This window comes from Phyllobates terribilis, unplaced genomic scaffold (genome assembly GCF_046119375.1).
Source record: "Phyllobates terribilis strain yellow unplaced genomic scaffold, ASM4611937v1 Scaffold_9__5_contigs__length_417890890, whole genome shotgun sequence".
NCBI lineage: Eukaryota > Metazoa > Chordata > Amphibia > Anura > Dendrobatidae > Phyllobates > Phyllobates terribilis.
The window spans coordinates 74,243,679-74,260,887 of record NW_027362769.1 but is presented as its reverse complement, the minus strand read 5'-3'; the positions used below and the strand labels follow the sequence as shown (position 1 = coordinate 74,260,887).

The window sequence follows — 17,209 nt, the reverse complement described above, 5'->3', positions numbered from 1 at the left end:
CAGCCAAAACCTGCATTCAGAACACAGTTTTTTTTTACTTTTTTCTACGATGGTTTTTATGGCATATTTGCAGCGTTTTATAGCTGTTTTTATTTACATGTATGTTTTGTCTACAGTACATGTTTAATAAACTTAGTTTTATTCACTAAACATGCAGCAAAATCTGTTAACTTAGTTTTTTTTTGCACCTTCTCGTTGCTTTCTATGACTGAGTAAACGCTGCAAAAACGCTGAAAGAATTGACACGCTGCAGATAAAAAAAACACTGCACTTCTCAAATTCAGTCAGGAAAAAAAAATTGTGCTCATAACATTTCTGAAATCTCATAGCTTTTTCTAGTACTGTAAAACGCAGCTTCTTATTTGCATGAAAAAATAACGCTGCATGTGAATATGAACTGTTGAATACGAAAAAAAAAATAAAATAAAATGCAGCAAAAATGCACACTTTTTATGCAGCCTTTTTCCCGACAAGAGACACCTTTTTTATGCAGGAAAGTCTGCAGCAAATACTTAACGGGAACACACACCCTTATTGTTTGCTTATAATGTTTGCAGTTTCCATATAAACAAAAATAGAGTAATAGATGAATTCACTTCTCAGGGTAGAATGTAAGAAGGATGGCCAACATTGTAATTACAGTCATGTCAAACTGCATGGTGTACACACTGGCATGTTTTCTTAGGAGCAATTCACTGCTGCTATACTACAAAGGGAAACTGCACTATGAATGGAAAAACTCTTTCAATACCGAGTAACTGTTAAATGGAATTGGCAGTAATATATTCTTCCTTTTATTTTCACTAATTTTCCTGGCTGAAAAGTATATATGGTATAAGAGCTTCCCTTAGCTTTCAGGTGTGAGGACTATCGATGTGTCCTGGGGGGCATTTTAGACCAAGACTTTTCAGTTGGACAGACAAAATGTTCCAGACTCTGTTTAGTGACATTTTACACAATTTTTGCCTACTGAAGTGTTTTATTTATAACAGCAAGTTTGTTTTCTTTTACTGCCAAGTCTCTGACTTCTGTAACTTCAGAAAACTGGCAATGTAAAGACGACCTATGAAACTGTGCATAGAGGCTCGTGCACACAACCATATTTTCGGTCTGAGTGCTATTTGCTAAAAAAAAAACAACGGATCACACTCACACCAATGTTATTCAATGGGGCAGTGCAGATGAGTGATTTTTTTCGCTGATTGAATCTGCATGTGAGAAAACTTGCAGCCTGCACTAGTGAAAAATTGCAGCCTGCACTAGTGAAAAATTGCAGCCTGCACTAGTGAAAAATTGCAGCCTGCACTAGTGAAAAATTGCAGCCTGCACTAATGAAAAACTGCAGCCTGCACTAGTTTCTTCTGCAAATCAGATGAGACTCATCCATTCAAGTCTATGAGTGTGAGAAATAAAATCGGATGCAATAAGGAGCCACAGTACAGCATCCGATTTTTACAGAAACATTGCATTTCTGTAACATAGGAAACTGTAAATGGTCCTGTAAATTATTAATATCTGCTCAGTAAAAATACAGATTGTACATGGACAACACATGAATGACGAGTGAGAAAAAAATCATCTCACTTTTCTGGATGCAACTCTGAATGATTTTTATCCTGTCGTATAACCCTAGCCTAAGTCTGTTGCCTTCAGAAATTATGGACCAAATTTATTACCGTATTTGCGCCTGTTTTTTTAACGCTTTTTTTGTGTTTTGCGCCTTTCTATCTATTATCTTTCCATTTGCACCTTTTTATTTCTATTTTATGTGATTGCCTAATAGTTTTTTAGAGTCTAGGATTACAAAATGCTTTTGCCTGATTCATCATTTGCGATTTTTCAAAAAGTCACAACATTTGTTGCAAATGTACTCCAGTGCCCTCCACTCCACCCCTGGAATTATTTTATATATGGCATTTTTTTTTTTCTGCAAATTTTGTGACATTTTGCAAAATAGGGAACTTCTTGTTTTAAAAGTCAGAGCAAAAAGACCATTTTGACTTTGCGCAAAGTTCATGCACCATGTGCCATCCTGATTAATTTGATGCAAAAAAAGGTCAGCAAATACCACAAAATAAAAAAATAAAAGTGACATTAAAAAAAAGAAAAATTACATCTCAGTGATTGAACCTCATTGTATGTAAGCTCCTTTTCAGCTATTGGAGTTATATGTAAAGTAGTTGCCTTGCATAAGTTACCGTAGTATATACAGCCCATAGGCCACGTTCACAAGTTCATTATTTGGTCAGTATGTTACATCAGTATTTTTAAGCCAAAATCAGTAGTGGAAACAATCAGAGGAAAAGTATAATAGAAACACTTCACCAATTCTGCATTTTTCACCCACTCCTGGTTTTGGCTTACAAATACTGATGTCAAATACTGAACATGTGACCGTGGCCATAGGCTGAAACTCGCCAACCAAATCACCAGGATCCTTTGGAGGCTCAGATACTGACTAGAGATGAGTAGATTGATGTGTAGAGGATCAAGTTTGAGTCCAAATTCCTGTAATCCGTTGTTTAACGAATTTGCATTACCGCAGGGGCCTCCCCATAATGTCCTATAGCTAAGACATCTTACGGATTATCATACCTTGTACAGTGGTGGTCAGTACCTGGGTCATCACAGATCATTGTTTCCCAGTGGAGCACAGTTTGTACAGCAGAGTTGTTTTCCATTTCCAGAGTCACTGGGTGAGTCTCTTTCTCTTCGGCAGAGTGTAAGCTCTTATGGTCAGCAGGGTCCCCTCTCTCTCCTGTAGAGTGTAAGCTCTTGTGATCAATAGGGTCCTCTCTCTCTCCTGTAGAGTGTAAGCTCTTATGGTCAGCAGAGTCCCCTCTCTCTCCTGTAGAGTGTAAGCTCTTATGATCAGTAGGGTCCTCTCTCTCTCCTGTAGAGTGAAAGCTCTTATGATCAGTAGGGTCCTCTCTCTCTCCTGTAGAGTGTAAGCTCTTATGATCAGTAGGGTCCTCTCTCTCTCCTGTAGAGTGTAAGCTCTTATGATCAGTAGGGTCCTCTCTCTCTCCTGTAGAGTGTAAGCTCTTATGATCAGTAGGGTCCTCTCTCTCTCCTGTAGAGTGTAAACTCGTATGGTCAGCAGGGTCATCTCTCTCTTCTGTAGAGTATAAGCTCTTATGATCAGCAGGGTCCTCTCTCTCTCCTGTAGAGTGTAAGCTCTTATGATCAGTAGGGTCCTCTCTCTCTCCTGTAGAGTGTAAGCTCTTATGATCAGTAGGGTCCTCTCTCTCTCCTGTAGAGTGTAAGCTCTTATGATCAGTAGGGTCCTCTCTCTCTCCTGTAGAGTGTAAACTCGTATGGTCAGCATGGTCATCTCTCTCTTCTGTAGAGTATAAGCTCTTATGATCAGCAGGGTCCTCTTTCTCTCACTCTCCCCTCCCCCACATGTATTTTATGAGTAATTCCAAACTTTCCAGTATTGAGATTCATGCAAATTATCTTTTTTGAGAACGTTTGGCAAGGATGGCGGAATCCAATTTCAAAAGATACACTCAATTCTAATACTGACGCCACAATGGATCTCTCATTTGGAGATGACTTTGGAGCCAATCATTTGCCACTACGGTCTATTTCTTGTGGTTCATTCACACATATCACCTACTTTAACTTAGTCACATCTTTAGCAAATGTTGTAAGAATGCATAAGTTATTGGCATACATAAAATCACTACAAAAGGGGACTGGAACAGAGTTGCTCAAAAGTTTACAACTTTTCTAAAAAAGTTGATGCTATCTAAAACATCTGGAAAAGTCACATTGACCATAAAATCAGAAAATTAAACCATAGAAGATATCTATGAAAGAAAGTGCAAATAGTTTGATGAATTTGTTGCAAATAAAAAAGTTACTAATTCAGAGGAATTCACAAGGAAAAAACTGGCAGAAATGCAATGATGAATTGGGTCCACAGTATATAATGCAGTCAAAAGTTGATGTGCACATATTCTGTATAGATAGTAAGGGTTCTGAATGATATGTAAGAGAAAAGCACAATCAGCTCACCTGTCCGGTGCTCGGCAGAAGTGCTCTAAGTGATAAATCAAGTGAAAAAGCCGGCACTTGAAACTTCATAGAAAAGTTCTTTATTTAGTCAAGATTTAAAATCAGCGATGGTAGGCACAAGCGGCACAGAAAAAAATAAATGGCAGGAGGGTAACACATGCAAGCCTCCAGGCAAAAGGTTTCTGACCAACGTGGTCCTTTGTCCAAGTCTGAATGAGCATAAACAAACGGCAAAGGATATGCAAACCCAGCTTGATGAAATCACCAAACAGGTGAGAATACAAAAACCACATGCAAAAATACAAAATAAGAAAAAGAACTTGTATGTATAAAAACATATTCTAAAGATATACATTTTACAGGAACAATTAATAGTAAAGAATAAGAATAATCTCTGAATGATATCCTTTGAACAGCCCAAGAAACCCAAATCTCTCATGACAGTACATTTGCATCTTCTGCACTGTATATAACAATTTGACGCAGTTGAAAGGTGCGGTATAACTGTGTTTTCAACTTTTTGTATCTCTGACAGAATCAGTTTGTATATCGAGATGGCGGGTACACAACACAAGAATCAGTCACTCTGCCATACAGACCACCCGTTTGTCCAATACCAGAAGTTCCTGCAGTCCAGGGTGCAACTTCTGAAGTGTTTGAAGACACCTGCTGCAATGGCACTCTCCGGAAACAGAATACAGAGCGACCTCCAGAAGACAGTAGTCTGCAAAGATACAGTGCTGACCCCACCGCATTTGTACGGGAACGTTCCTCACGGGGAGTTGTCGGAGAGGACGGCTACATGACGCCCATGAAAGAAAAGCCTAAGACAGGTTGGTCAACAATATCAGTGTTATATAATAATTATTCTTTAATGTTGCTTATATCTCTATGTATTCATATCCATAAATATTCTAATATCTAACCATTCTCCTTGTAATCCGCAACAAAAGGACAAATGTAAATTCAGATAAGCTTAAATGGTATTTTTATTTCTTAAATCAACAATACATGTGAAAATAAGAAACTTTGTAATATATCCTATTAAAAAAAATCTGCTTCTTTCTCCTCCTGGACTGATTAGTCATTCTCAAAATTCTCAATTCTCGGGTAAAATCTGTATTCAGTAAACACAGATTTTCCCATTACTGAGATAGGAGATGAGATAGGAGATGACAGTTGGCGCTCATAAAGTTCTATGGAGAAGTGTAACTGTTGTTACAGGAGAATATCAGTGTCTAACTCTAGCCCCTCCCCCTCTCCATAGAATATTAAAAGCAGTAACTGCCATCTCCTATCTCAGTAATTGGAAAATCTGAATTCACAAAATACAGATTTTATCCATGAATGTAGTGTTAAAGCTCAGTCCAGGAGGAGAAAGAAGCAAATTTGTCTAATAAGATATATTACAAAATGTCTTGTTTTAATGTGTACTATATGTATGAAATAAAAATTAATATGATGGTTACTGTTTAAAATCCAGGCACTGAATAAAAGAATTAGGAGTCTAGCAAGGAACAAAAACCTCTCATCACTGTAGAATAAGTGACGAGTCTGCCCTCCCTACTACACTTCATTAGTATATCTAGTACCTGACTGTTTGCAAATATTGGTATAGATTATGTGCTGCTGTTGACTGCCCGTTCATGTTTTTTTTAAGCTCAGTGTCCTGCTTATCCCTATTAAGTTTTCTCAGGAATTTAAAGCACATGATGATGAATGATGCAAACATATAATTTAGAGGTCTTTATATAAAAGGAATCTGTCAGCAGTTTTTTGCTTTTTCATCTGATACCAGCATAATATAGGAGCAGAAAGACTGATTCCAGTGATGTGTCACTTATTAGGCTGTATGCTGTAGTTTCAATACAATCAGTGTTTTATTAGCAGGAGATTATCACTGTCTGACTATGTTTCATGTGCAGCTCAGTCAGGCTAATCTGTGTAACCCCGCCCCTACCATTGATTGGCAGCTTTCTGACACACTGTACACAGAAAGCTGACAATCAGTGGTGTGGGCGGGGTTATACAGAGCACAGCTTTCTGACCACTGCTGCATCTACAACAGAGAAAACAGGGATTCTATCAAAACTACACCAAGCAGCCCAGTAAGTGACACATTGCTTCAATCAGTGTTTCTGTCTCTACAGCATGCAGCTCTCAGATTACATAAAGACCCTAACAGGAGAAGCATGACTAAGACTGTACATAAATGCAAAAGTGAACAACTTTATTGAAAGACAGAATTTTTTTTATAAAAAATACAGTACAATGAATCCATACAGAGTTAAGAAGAACACCAAAGGAAAAATGGGAAGGACAGTTAAATGTCCTAACGGATGACATATTGCATATGTTCATGCATGAAGAAATGATGAGTAGATGAAGTATATATAAATAAAAAGAAGGTGTAAAAATCAAAGAGAATGATACGTGTAATATTAATAAGGTAAAAGCATGTATACTGTAAATATATATATATATTTACAGTATATATATATATATATATACAGTACAGACCAAAAGTTTGGACACACCTTCTCATTTAAAGATTTTTCTGTATTTTCATGACTATGAAAATTGTACATTCACACTGAAGGCATCAAAACTATGAATTAACACATGTGGAATTATATATTTAACAAAAAAATGTGAAACAACTAAAAATATGTCTTATATTCTAGGTTCTTCAAAGTAGCCACCTTTTGCTTTGATGACTGCTTTGCACACTCTTGGCATTTTCTTGATGAGCTTCAAGAGGTAGTCACCGGAAATGGTTTTCACTTCACAGGTGTGCCCTGTCAGGTTGAATAAGTGGGATTTCTTGCCTTATAAATGGGGTTGGGACCATCAGTTGTGTTGTACAGAAGTCAGGTGGATACACAGCTGATAGTCCTACTGAATAGACTGTTAGAATTTGTATTATGGCAAGAAAAAAGCAGCTAATTAAAAAAAAACGAGTGGCCATCATTACTTTAAGAAATGAAGGTCAGTCAGTCCAAAAAATTGGGCAAACTTTGAATGTGTCCCCAAGTGCAGTTGCAAAAACCATCAAGCTCTGCAAAGAAACTGGCTCACATGAGGACCGCCCCAGGAAAGGAAGGCCAAGCGTCACCTCTGCTTCTGAGGATAAGTTTATCCGAGTCACCAGCCTCAGAAATCGCAGGTTAACAGCAGCTCAGATTAGAGACCAGGTCAATGCCACACAGAGTTCTAGCAGCAGACACATCTCTACAACAACTGTTAAGAGGAGACCTTTGTGCAGCAGGCCTTCATGGTAAAATAGCTGCTAGGAAACCACTGCTAAGGACAGACAACAAGCAGAAGAGACTTGTTTGGGCTAAAGAACACAAGGAATGGACATTAGACCAGTGGAAATCTGTGCTTTGGTCTGATGAGTCCAAATTTGAGATCTTTGGTTCCAACTACCGTGTCTTTGTGTAACGCAGAAAAGGTGAACGGATGGACTCTACATGCCTGGTTCCCACCGTGAAGCATGGAGGAGGAGGTGTGATGGTGTGGGGTGCTTTGCTGGTGACATTGTTGGAGATTTATTCAAAATTGAAGGCATACTGAACCTGCATGGCTACCACAGCATCTTGCAGCGGCATGCTATTCCATCCGGTTTGCGTTTAGTTGGACCATCATTTATTATCATTAACAGGACAATGACCCCAAACACACCTCCAGGCTGTGTAAGGGCTATTTGACCAAGAAGGAGAGTGATGGGGTGCTACACAAGATGACCTGGCCTCCACAGTCACTAGACCTGAACCCAATCGAGATGGTTTGGGGTGAGCTGGACCACAGAGTGAAGGCAAAAGAGCCAACAAGTGCTAAGCATCTCTGGGAACTCCTTCAAGAAGATTGTTGGAAGACCATTTCCGGTGACTACCTCTTGAAGCTCATCAAGAGAATGCCAAGAGTGTGCAAAGCAGTCATCAAAGCAAAAGGTAGCTACTTTGAAGAACCTAGAATATAAGACATATTTTCAGTTGTTTCACACTTTTTTGTTAAGTATATAATTCCACATGTGTTAATTTATAGTTTTGATTCCTTCAGTGTGAATGTACAATCTTCATAGTCATGAAAATACAGAAAAATCTTTAAATGAGAAGGTGTGTCCAAACTTTTGGTCTGTACTGTATATATATATATATATATATATATATATATATATTTATATATTTAGTGTTGCCACAAGTTTTAATCAATAAGCATAAATGGAGATAGTAGTGCTAGATATCCAACCTATATAAAGTGGTGACTGGAATCACACACAGCAGAGAAAAGCACCCAAAATATAATTTAATTTAAATAATGTTACAGCATGTACAAATGCATGGTACTAACCAAAGTAGAGGGGGACTCATTAAATTACATAGCAAAACCCTGCTGACAGATTTCCTTTAATTCAAAATTACTTAAAATCAGAGAGTTTTTATTACATCAATTAGAATTTAAAAAAAAATCGAAACACTTTTATCTTTTTTTTAGACTACTTAAGTCCTGTGGAAGAGAATCCTTTTGTCTCAAGAAGAAAAAATGGTGATCTCCAAGCTCTGGATAACCCTGAATACCACAATGGACCCAGTGGGCAGCCAAAAACAGAGGATGAGTATGTTAATGAGCATCTTTACTTTAATTCTTATGCCAAGCCTAAGGAAAATGCTGACTTCATGAAAAACAATGGACTAACTGTGCCAGAAAAAGCCAAGAAGGCATTCGACAACCCAGAGTACTGGAACCACAGCTTGCCTCCCAGGAGCACCATTCAACACCCAGATTATCTGCATGAGTACGGCACAAAATACTTTTATAAGCAAAATGGACGGATCAGGCCTGTAGTTGCAGAAAATCCAGAATACCTGACCGAGTTCACTCTGAAGCCAGGCACTGTCCTCCCCCCTCCACCTTACAGGCACCGGAACACTGTTGTGTAGAACTTTCAGTATTACTGATATTGGGGAAACCCCATAACATCCCATAATGTCCTTGAGCCCTCCGACTCTTAAAGCCACCTTTCTTCCTCAGGTGTGCTTCCTCTCAATGCCAGATCTCTCCCATCAGAAGGTAAAATAAGGCGCTAGGTTATTTTATTATTATTTATTAAAGAGAGCACTTGACAATGTTCGTTCCTGACCGGCAGCTCCTTCGTTATTGGAAGTTTGTCACCAGATGAACAGGCACTGGTAGAAAGCATTGGGCGATCCATGGAGCTATAGCAAATGATCAAACCATTTTTTTGCATTTCCATTTTGCAGACACTGCACTGTTTTTACCAGCTCAAATCAGTATTCCAAGAACCAAATTAAAATTCAGTTATGTTTATGGTTACCTACTATCAAAGCTTCTACCTTACCAGTGAGATAAACTCGACTGTTCGAACAAGTCTTTTTTTTCCGCAGAACATCACATTGACTGTCTGGAAATTACAAATGAGGAGACATGGTTCATTTTGCTAGTATATTTGGGCATCAAAGTCGAAATAAATGTAGGTTTTGTTTTTAAAGTTAGGTTTGCATATTATAGAGTTTGTATTTTTCTTTAAACGTAAGAATATTTGTTACGTTATGGCCTGAGCTATAGTATATTAGCAGAGTATTTTAGCTAATGTGTAAGTGGTGATTATATTGCCATCTGTTTGATAGCATAAAAGATGACATCTTTGACAGTCTTTGGTGACTGAAGTCAACTAGAAAGATAAAATCTGACTTACCTGGTTTGGTGATCAGTTTCACAATAGTTCCAAACCAAATCATGCTCAGTTGTGTTAGTATATCCATCTTTTGATCATGGTCTTATACACAACAAGTTTAGTCTATAAAGTCAACTGACGATGTCTTATAAGACAAGGAGAACTTAGATAATGAGAAATAAGAGCAGTAATTCCTTTAAATGTAATAACTTTAAATTATGCCCTTAATACCATGAAATCACATTTTTGTGTCCTCCATTCTGTTTTTCACTTTATCCAAATCTATACCACAATATTATTCATTTAAAAAAACAGCACCAACAAAGACTTTCCAGAGGATAACTGAAAAGAATATGGAAGCAAATTCCTTACCTTTCCTTTTGGTGACTTGCTTGAAGGTGATGTTACCAGTGTTTGGAGCCATATGTTTTATTTCAGGACTTAAAGTAACTAAGGTACAGTAGACTGGTCAATCAGATGTCCACCACGATAACTGGGGTGTCCAAGCCGGTGGGAAGCTCAACAGACGGACTGTAAGGAAAATATAATGCAGCAGGGAATTGCAGACAAAAGTCAGTTTTGCACTTAAGGTGTTCTCTTTGTCTTTTATCTTTTAAAGACTATTGTATATTTTTGTTTTTTGTTTGATTTTTTTATTTGTTACACTTTTTTTATTTCGAATGAAGCAATATGGAGGCAACCAGCAGAATCAAATGATGTACACAAAAGAGACTCTGAAAATGTCAAAAGAAATGCTAATTATTTCTAATTAAGAAAGTAACTGGAAAATGTTATGATTATAAGCTATAAAATATATAATGTAACGGGTTAGACAGAATATGAGTGACAATAATAAGGGGGGTTAGGATCATGAATGTCAGGTTTTGAATTCAGGAGTAGACACATTGCACATAAAATTATTTTACTGACCCTTTTGTGGATTTTGGAGGGTTGACTACTCATGTCATGCTATTTCCTATCCATGAATATTAGTTATTCAGATGTAAAAACTCTTCAAGGTCTTCCTGCAGCTTGAGTTTTAATATTTAAAGGGTACCTATCATTAAATTATTTTCACATTCTATGGTGACATGTCAAATGTTTTTAAAGTAGGGGTGCAGGATTTTGTGAGTCCCAAGGTATCAAAGAAGAAAGGAGTAATTAGTTAAGCACCGTGCTCATTTGTTTCAGATCATGTCTCCTCGGAGAATGGAGCTAGCAGTGGAGCAATTCCATAAACTGCTCTTTTGGCACTATGTGAAGAGGATAGATGATCAGAAATGAAAAGGTGCAGTGCTCAATTAAGCATTTCTGCCACTTTCTCCTAGCGATTGGAGGAGAGGTCTCAGCACTAAGACTCCCTCCAATTAAAACTTCTGACATGGCGCTACAACATGTCAAGAGGTTTTTTTTTTAATTAATAGGTACCTTTTAATAGATGATGCATATGTTACATGCCAATGCTTGTCTTCACATTTTGTTTTTATACCATGTTTTCTTTTCAGACAACTGATTTGTGAGATTTAGTTATCTGTAGTGTTTGGTAGACTGATCTTAGGTGTTGTGCTGCTTCCAGTCTGATCTCATTCCTTACAGGAACTACGGAAACCCTGCAAACAAGAACAAAGCTACAATGATGGATTTTAGTGTATTCATTTCTTCTCACAATATATTGTATGTGGACTTTAATTTAGAAGAAATATTTGCTCTAAAGCGGAGATTATATCATTATTGTTTTTTACCCGTCTGTCTTCCCTTTTCTTACTTTGTTTATTGAATTTAAGATCAAGGTAGTTTTTGTTTTTTTTCCTGTGTAGTGAGCACATGTCCTTGGGATAGTATAAAGCACCACAGTATTATAGATGAAACTATGAAATTACAAATATGTATAAGCTGATCTATGTGATTATCAAATTGGAGGTTTCTGAACGCTGAATTTGCCAAATGATACCATTGAAGAGGAATGCGATGTTACAGACTAAGACAACACTTGTGTACAGTTTGATATTGACCCCTAGCGATTCATAGCAGTGAATGATGGATTTCATGCATTGTCGACATTTTCTTACATAAATTCCTGGATTTTAAATAAATAAGAAGAAATGAATGGAAATGGACTTGATATTTAGCTCCTAAGTGAAACAAATACCACAAGTTAATTGTTGCTTAGTGAACTTGTACGTTGAACATAGCAGATTGTAATGGAACTGTAGAAACCATCTGGAGCACTTTGTATGAGACTATGGACTATCTGAGAGTTTTGATAACGAAGACAAGAAATACAAGAAAATGAGTGCCAAATCATGGTTTCCAACTTTGACATGTAAGGAGCATAAAATATTCTTCATTAACACTGCCAATTGCTTACTATCATATATCACGAGGAAGGTCTTATTCACTGCTACTAGATTTCTTGCGGGTAGGCTTTGAGGTCATTATTCAGAAGTGTTGAACTGCATTTCTGTGTTTATCATGTTCATCTTGTAACTCTCTGAAGGTGCGGACTATAATGGACTTTGAATAGTATGTGCATTGTATCCCACACAATTGTATGTGTGGTCAGCACTCCCCTTCACCCCGGTGAACACAAACTGAACCACAGAAGGTGTCTATGTAGTGCAGCTACCCTCTGCACTGCCGTTCTAAAGACATTATGTAGCATTTACTAGTTCTGCTTTAAAATGGGTCGATTATCCCACAACCTGAAGAAGATTTTGCAGTGCACTACTGTTGCACAATCTTCAGTGTGGGAGATTAACAGAGCAATTTTAATGTAATGGCAGCTAACTATAAAAGCAAAGGACTTCTCTTTAATGTATATCCCATGCCTGTCACAGCTACACTCATGGCCAGGGCAGACAAAGCACTCATTCTTCCCAAAAGTAAGGGAACCACTATGTCGGGGATACCGAGGTACTTATTTATCTGAACTATACAGTACTTATATCTAAACTATACATCTTTAGGCTAGGTTTGCACCAACGTGTATTCTCTCATCAGAGAGAATCAGATCAGTTATGCAAATCACACCATAATAAAATTCTGATCAGACTATGATCATAGTGTGGTCCGACTCTCTTGAATGAGGAGAAGATGGAGAAAACAATTTCTCCATCTTCTCCATTGTGTCAGTCAGATGTCACCCGAATGCAGTTCGATGTTGACTTCCATGGCCGAGTGTGATCTGAATTTCGGATCAAACTCGAGCATGCTGCAATCTTTTCCGCGGACCACCTTGGCACAAGTCCTTAAAGTGTGCTATGATGGTCTACATTAAGTTATCATTTTGGATATCAAATTGGATTTCCACTTTTTTTTTAACTCTAAGAACAAACCCAGTGTGATGTAACAAAAAATATATATATATACTGATGTACCGGTCCTCTGTTGCTGGTCCATTATGCTGCATGGGTCTCCTGATGGTCTCCTCACTGCCTTTTCCAGCCTGGGACAATGCATGACTACTGAAGCCACTCAGTGGCTGCATCAATGACCAATGGACCATCACTGTGGCCAATAATAGTCTACAGTGTTCACGCAAGGTCTTTGTCAGTAGAGTAAGCGGGAGACCAGAGGACGACTCGGGCAGCAGTATAGAGAAGTGGCAGTGAATCGGTAGGTGAGTATATGCTCTATTTTTATACTGTGCTGTATGTTTCAATAAAAGAGGTGGACAACCCTTTCACTGTTGATACCATGCCCGAGCTCTTACCAGACTCTCCTAATATGGCACACTTTTAAATTTAATATGAGGAAACTATTGCTAGGATTGCTAAGATTCTGCCAAACAAGTACTGTAGAACACTAATCTTGTGGTATGAGGAGCTGTTTGTTTTTTGTATATGTTTCTCTAAGGTCTGATTAATTATCATCATGATTCTTACAGTCCATAAGTGAAGTACATACAGCTGTGCCATCAGAAAGTGATTGATTTTCTGAGGGTATGTGCAGATACAGTATACTTTTGATGCCAATATATTGCAGAGGAGAAGTTGCTGCTGTCAAATTGCCAGAACACTTCCTTCTGTAAAGAATTAATACATAAACCAAACACATCACTTCTGCTTTTGATTGCTGTTTTAAGAGGCGCATAATGAGATTTCAGATTTTAATCATCTTAATTTTAATGCTCCATTGTTTTATATTTTCCCTTTTATCTGATTTCCTAACCATTCAATATCAGACGCGTGTCCGTACTTGCAAGTTGCTATATTCTCAAACCAATCTTTAATAAGATTTATCATTTCAATATCTCAGTTTTATGGCCGTCAACATTTACTTAATGCAGTGTATACTACAACCTTTCTATACTTGGTCTCTGTTAAGGGTTTCTTACAATAGGACGATAATCGTCGGAGCAAATGTTTGTTCATCGCCCAGTATAACTAGACCAAGACATGAAGCGACAAAACGCTTGTTAGTCATTGATCACATATTTAATGCGGACCTAAAAATATGATTGGTCAGTAGCACATTCTCTGGGTGTTAACAGGGAATGTGTTTCCAACATTAGTGGAGACTGGAGCAAATGATTTTCCAAATAATCATTTAATATCCTCCTAAGATTGTTCTGTCAGAAGTGTGAAGGCTGCAGACGATCTGTGGCCGCTGATTGGCTTCAGTAGTCATGTGACAGACAGGAAAACAGCACTAATATAAGCAAGTATCTCGGAGGTGGGTATGTTATTTTTTTTTATTGTATCTGATGTGAAGTCACAATACCAGACCTGTCCATCAGTCTCATCTAATGGAAAAGCTCTGCACATGAGAAAGCTATTTTTGTATTGGAGGAGGCTGATCGACAGATCTGGTCACATGCTCCTCCATTCACTGCCATTTTGAAAAAAAAGTAGAGCAGTCCAGTGTGTAAAGAAAGTTGCACTACAAAGTGCAGGGGAAGAACTGTAATATGTAATCCTGTCTACAACACATTTGTTAAAATAAGATGGACTACCAATTTAACTAAGAGGGCCGCACAGCTAGTTCTGGATGGAAAAGTGGTTTGGTCAAATACAACCCACCTCTAAGAGCAATGACAGAGGTATGTATTTCCATGTGCAAATGAGATAAATATGCAGCTTTGGATGCCTTCACATGGAAGCAAATAGAGATTTCCAAGTTACTAAAAGTTAAAGTCATGACATGCCCTCTAGCAGTCTTCCCCAACTCCAGTCCTCAACAGTTCATGTTTTCTGGATCTCCTTAGTATTGCCCAGGTGATGGGATTTTCTTCTGTGCATTACTAAAGAAATCCTGAAAACATGATCTGCTGGTGACTCCTGAGTACTTGAGCTGGGGAATACTGCTCTATAGCATGCTTTGTGAAGAAGGTATTTAAAGTTGGTGTGAATCGATTCTCACGTCCTAGTCCATTGGCCATGGCAGTGGTTTGTCGTAACTGGACAGGAGAGAGAGAACCACCTTTTACCTGACAGCATCTTTTGATTGGCCAGCCTGGCGCGATGTCACATGTGCATCATGCCGCAATGATGATGTTGTGCCAGCACAGCTAAACAAAAGAGCCACGAATTCCATCAGTTATGGGGCGGTTCTTCAGCTCCTGTCTATCAGCAACAGATTACTGAAGTGGCCAAAGGACTAGGGCCTGCATATCGATTGGCATCAACTCTAGTATTGACCCAATAAGCATTGCTTCTAAAGGAGAATATGGTCGTCTACAGAAGTGTGATACCTAAGGCTTTCTAATATACAACCACAGGGACATTTTTGTGCCACTTAAATTGCATTGGAGCAATGTACCCTTTTGTCCAATCAATCTTCATTTGATCCTGAATTTATTATAACTGAGCTATCTAATCTGTAATGTGTATTTAGTATCCTCTGCTCTTATATTCAGCTGCCTTAAACCTTAAAAAAAAAAAAAAAAAAAAACACAACTGTATGTTACTAAGAAAATGTGAATAGTATTTTTATAGCTTGCCAGAGATAAAGCCAGTTGCATTTATACATAATGGTGGGAATTTTCTCCATTTACAAGACCTCTTCCTTTGGAACGTAGCTGCTCTCTTTTGAGTTGGTTTGTATATATTTATGTACAGCTGGTGGATTAAATTCCTGTATATTCAATTTTAATTTTAGGTTTATTTTTTTTTTTTTTGTTTGTTTTTTTTTGCTCACACTTGATATCATTTTTTACATTACTTGTGATTCTGTTGCCGTGGCTTAATTCCTGCACTTGCTTTGATTATTCCTCACATGCGTGAACTTTGCTGTTCTTTTGCTCAGAAATCCCTGTTGGTTTGTGTATTTTTACAATGAAGGACTGTTCCCTGCCCCTGCACGTAAGCCTCTTTCTTGCCAAGGAGCAATGTGTTACCCAAAGCATCCCCTTGACAGAAGAAGAGACATGAAGGTTCTGTTTAACTTTTTAATATAGTATTATTTCTTCTATTTTTATTCTTTATGTTGTAGTTTTATGTGAGGGAGTTTTGATTAATGTTGTACTTGTTGTGATTTGATCCATTGCTAATGTATTGTATGAGTGCAGTTTAAGGCAGCAGTGAGTGCTGCATACTGATTATATACTTTTTTTTTTAATTTACATGTGATGGGGTCCTTGGGAATTAATATACACAATCCACAAATATTAGGACATCCTACAAATCTCTTGATCAAATACGTTGGACCATCACCAACCAACCATGACTGTAATAGTGACATCACTGCAGAACTCTCTTTGGCTATAGTAGGTGTCCTGTCTATATTAGGAGACCCTAAAATCAGGTAAATTAAGAATCATTACTTGGGGATTTCTGCTTCAGTTATTTAATCCCAGTGCTCCTTTATTAACTCAATAATGCATTGCTCTGCCATTCATCATTACATATAGGGACATTGCGATCATTTTGTGCCTAAATTTGCATTCATGATTAGCGGCAATGAGAGTATGAATCATTTGTTATTTATTAAATATAATGGTGTTAACAAATACATTTTTTTATACAGTTATATGAAAAAGTTTGGGCACCCCTATTAATCTTAAGCTTATTGTTTTATAAAAATTGGTGTTTTTGCAACAGCTATTTCAGTTTGATATATGTAATAACTGTTGGACACAGTAATGTTTCCGCCTTGAAATGAGGTTTATTGTACTAACAGAAAATGTGCAATCTGCATTCAAACAAAATTTGACAGGTGCATAAGTATGGGCATCTCACCAGAAAAGTGACATTAATATTTAGTAGATCCTCCTTTTGCAAAAATAACAGCCTCTAGTCGCTTCCTGTAGCTTTTAATGAGTTCCTGGATCCTGGATGAAGGTATTTTTGACCATTCCTCTTTACAAAACAATTCCAGTTCAGTTAAGTTTGATGGTCGCCGAGCATGGACAGCCCTCTTCAAATGATCCCACAGATGTTCAATGATATTCAGGTCTGGGGACTGGGATGGCCATTCCAGAACATTGTAATTGTTCCTCTGCATGAATGCCTGAGTAGATTTGGAGCGGTGTTTTGGATCATTGTCTTG

At 37.7% G+C, this 17,209-nt stretch overlaps 1 protein-coding gene across 2 annotated transcripts in view; it reads left to right on the top strand.

Moving 5' to 3' along the window:
- ERBB4 (erb-b2 receptor tyrosine kinase 4) overlaps positions 1 to 16,757 on the top strand; it is a 1,557,095-nt gene extending 1,540,338 nt beyond the window's left edge. For both annotated transcript variants that reach the window (XM_073646618.1, XM_073646617.1), the window contains 2 exons: positions 4,559 to 4,856; positions 8,521 to 16,757. In XM_073646618.1, coding sequence (XP_073502719.1) covers positions 4,559 to 4,856; positions 8,521 to 8,966 — 744 coding nt within the window. In that variant the 3' untranslated portion in view covers positions 8,967 to 16,757. The remainder of the gene's footprint in view (positions 1 to 4,558; positions 4,857 to 8,520) is intronic.
- The last annotated feature ends 452 nt before the right edge of the window (positions 16,758 to 17,209 follow it).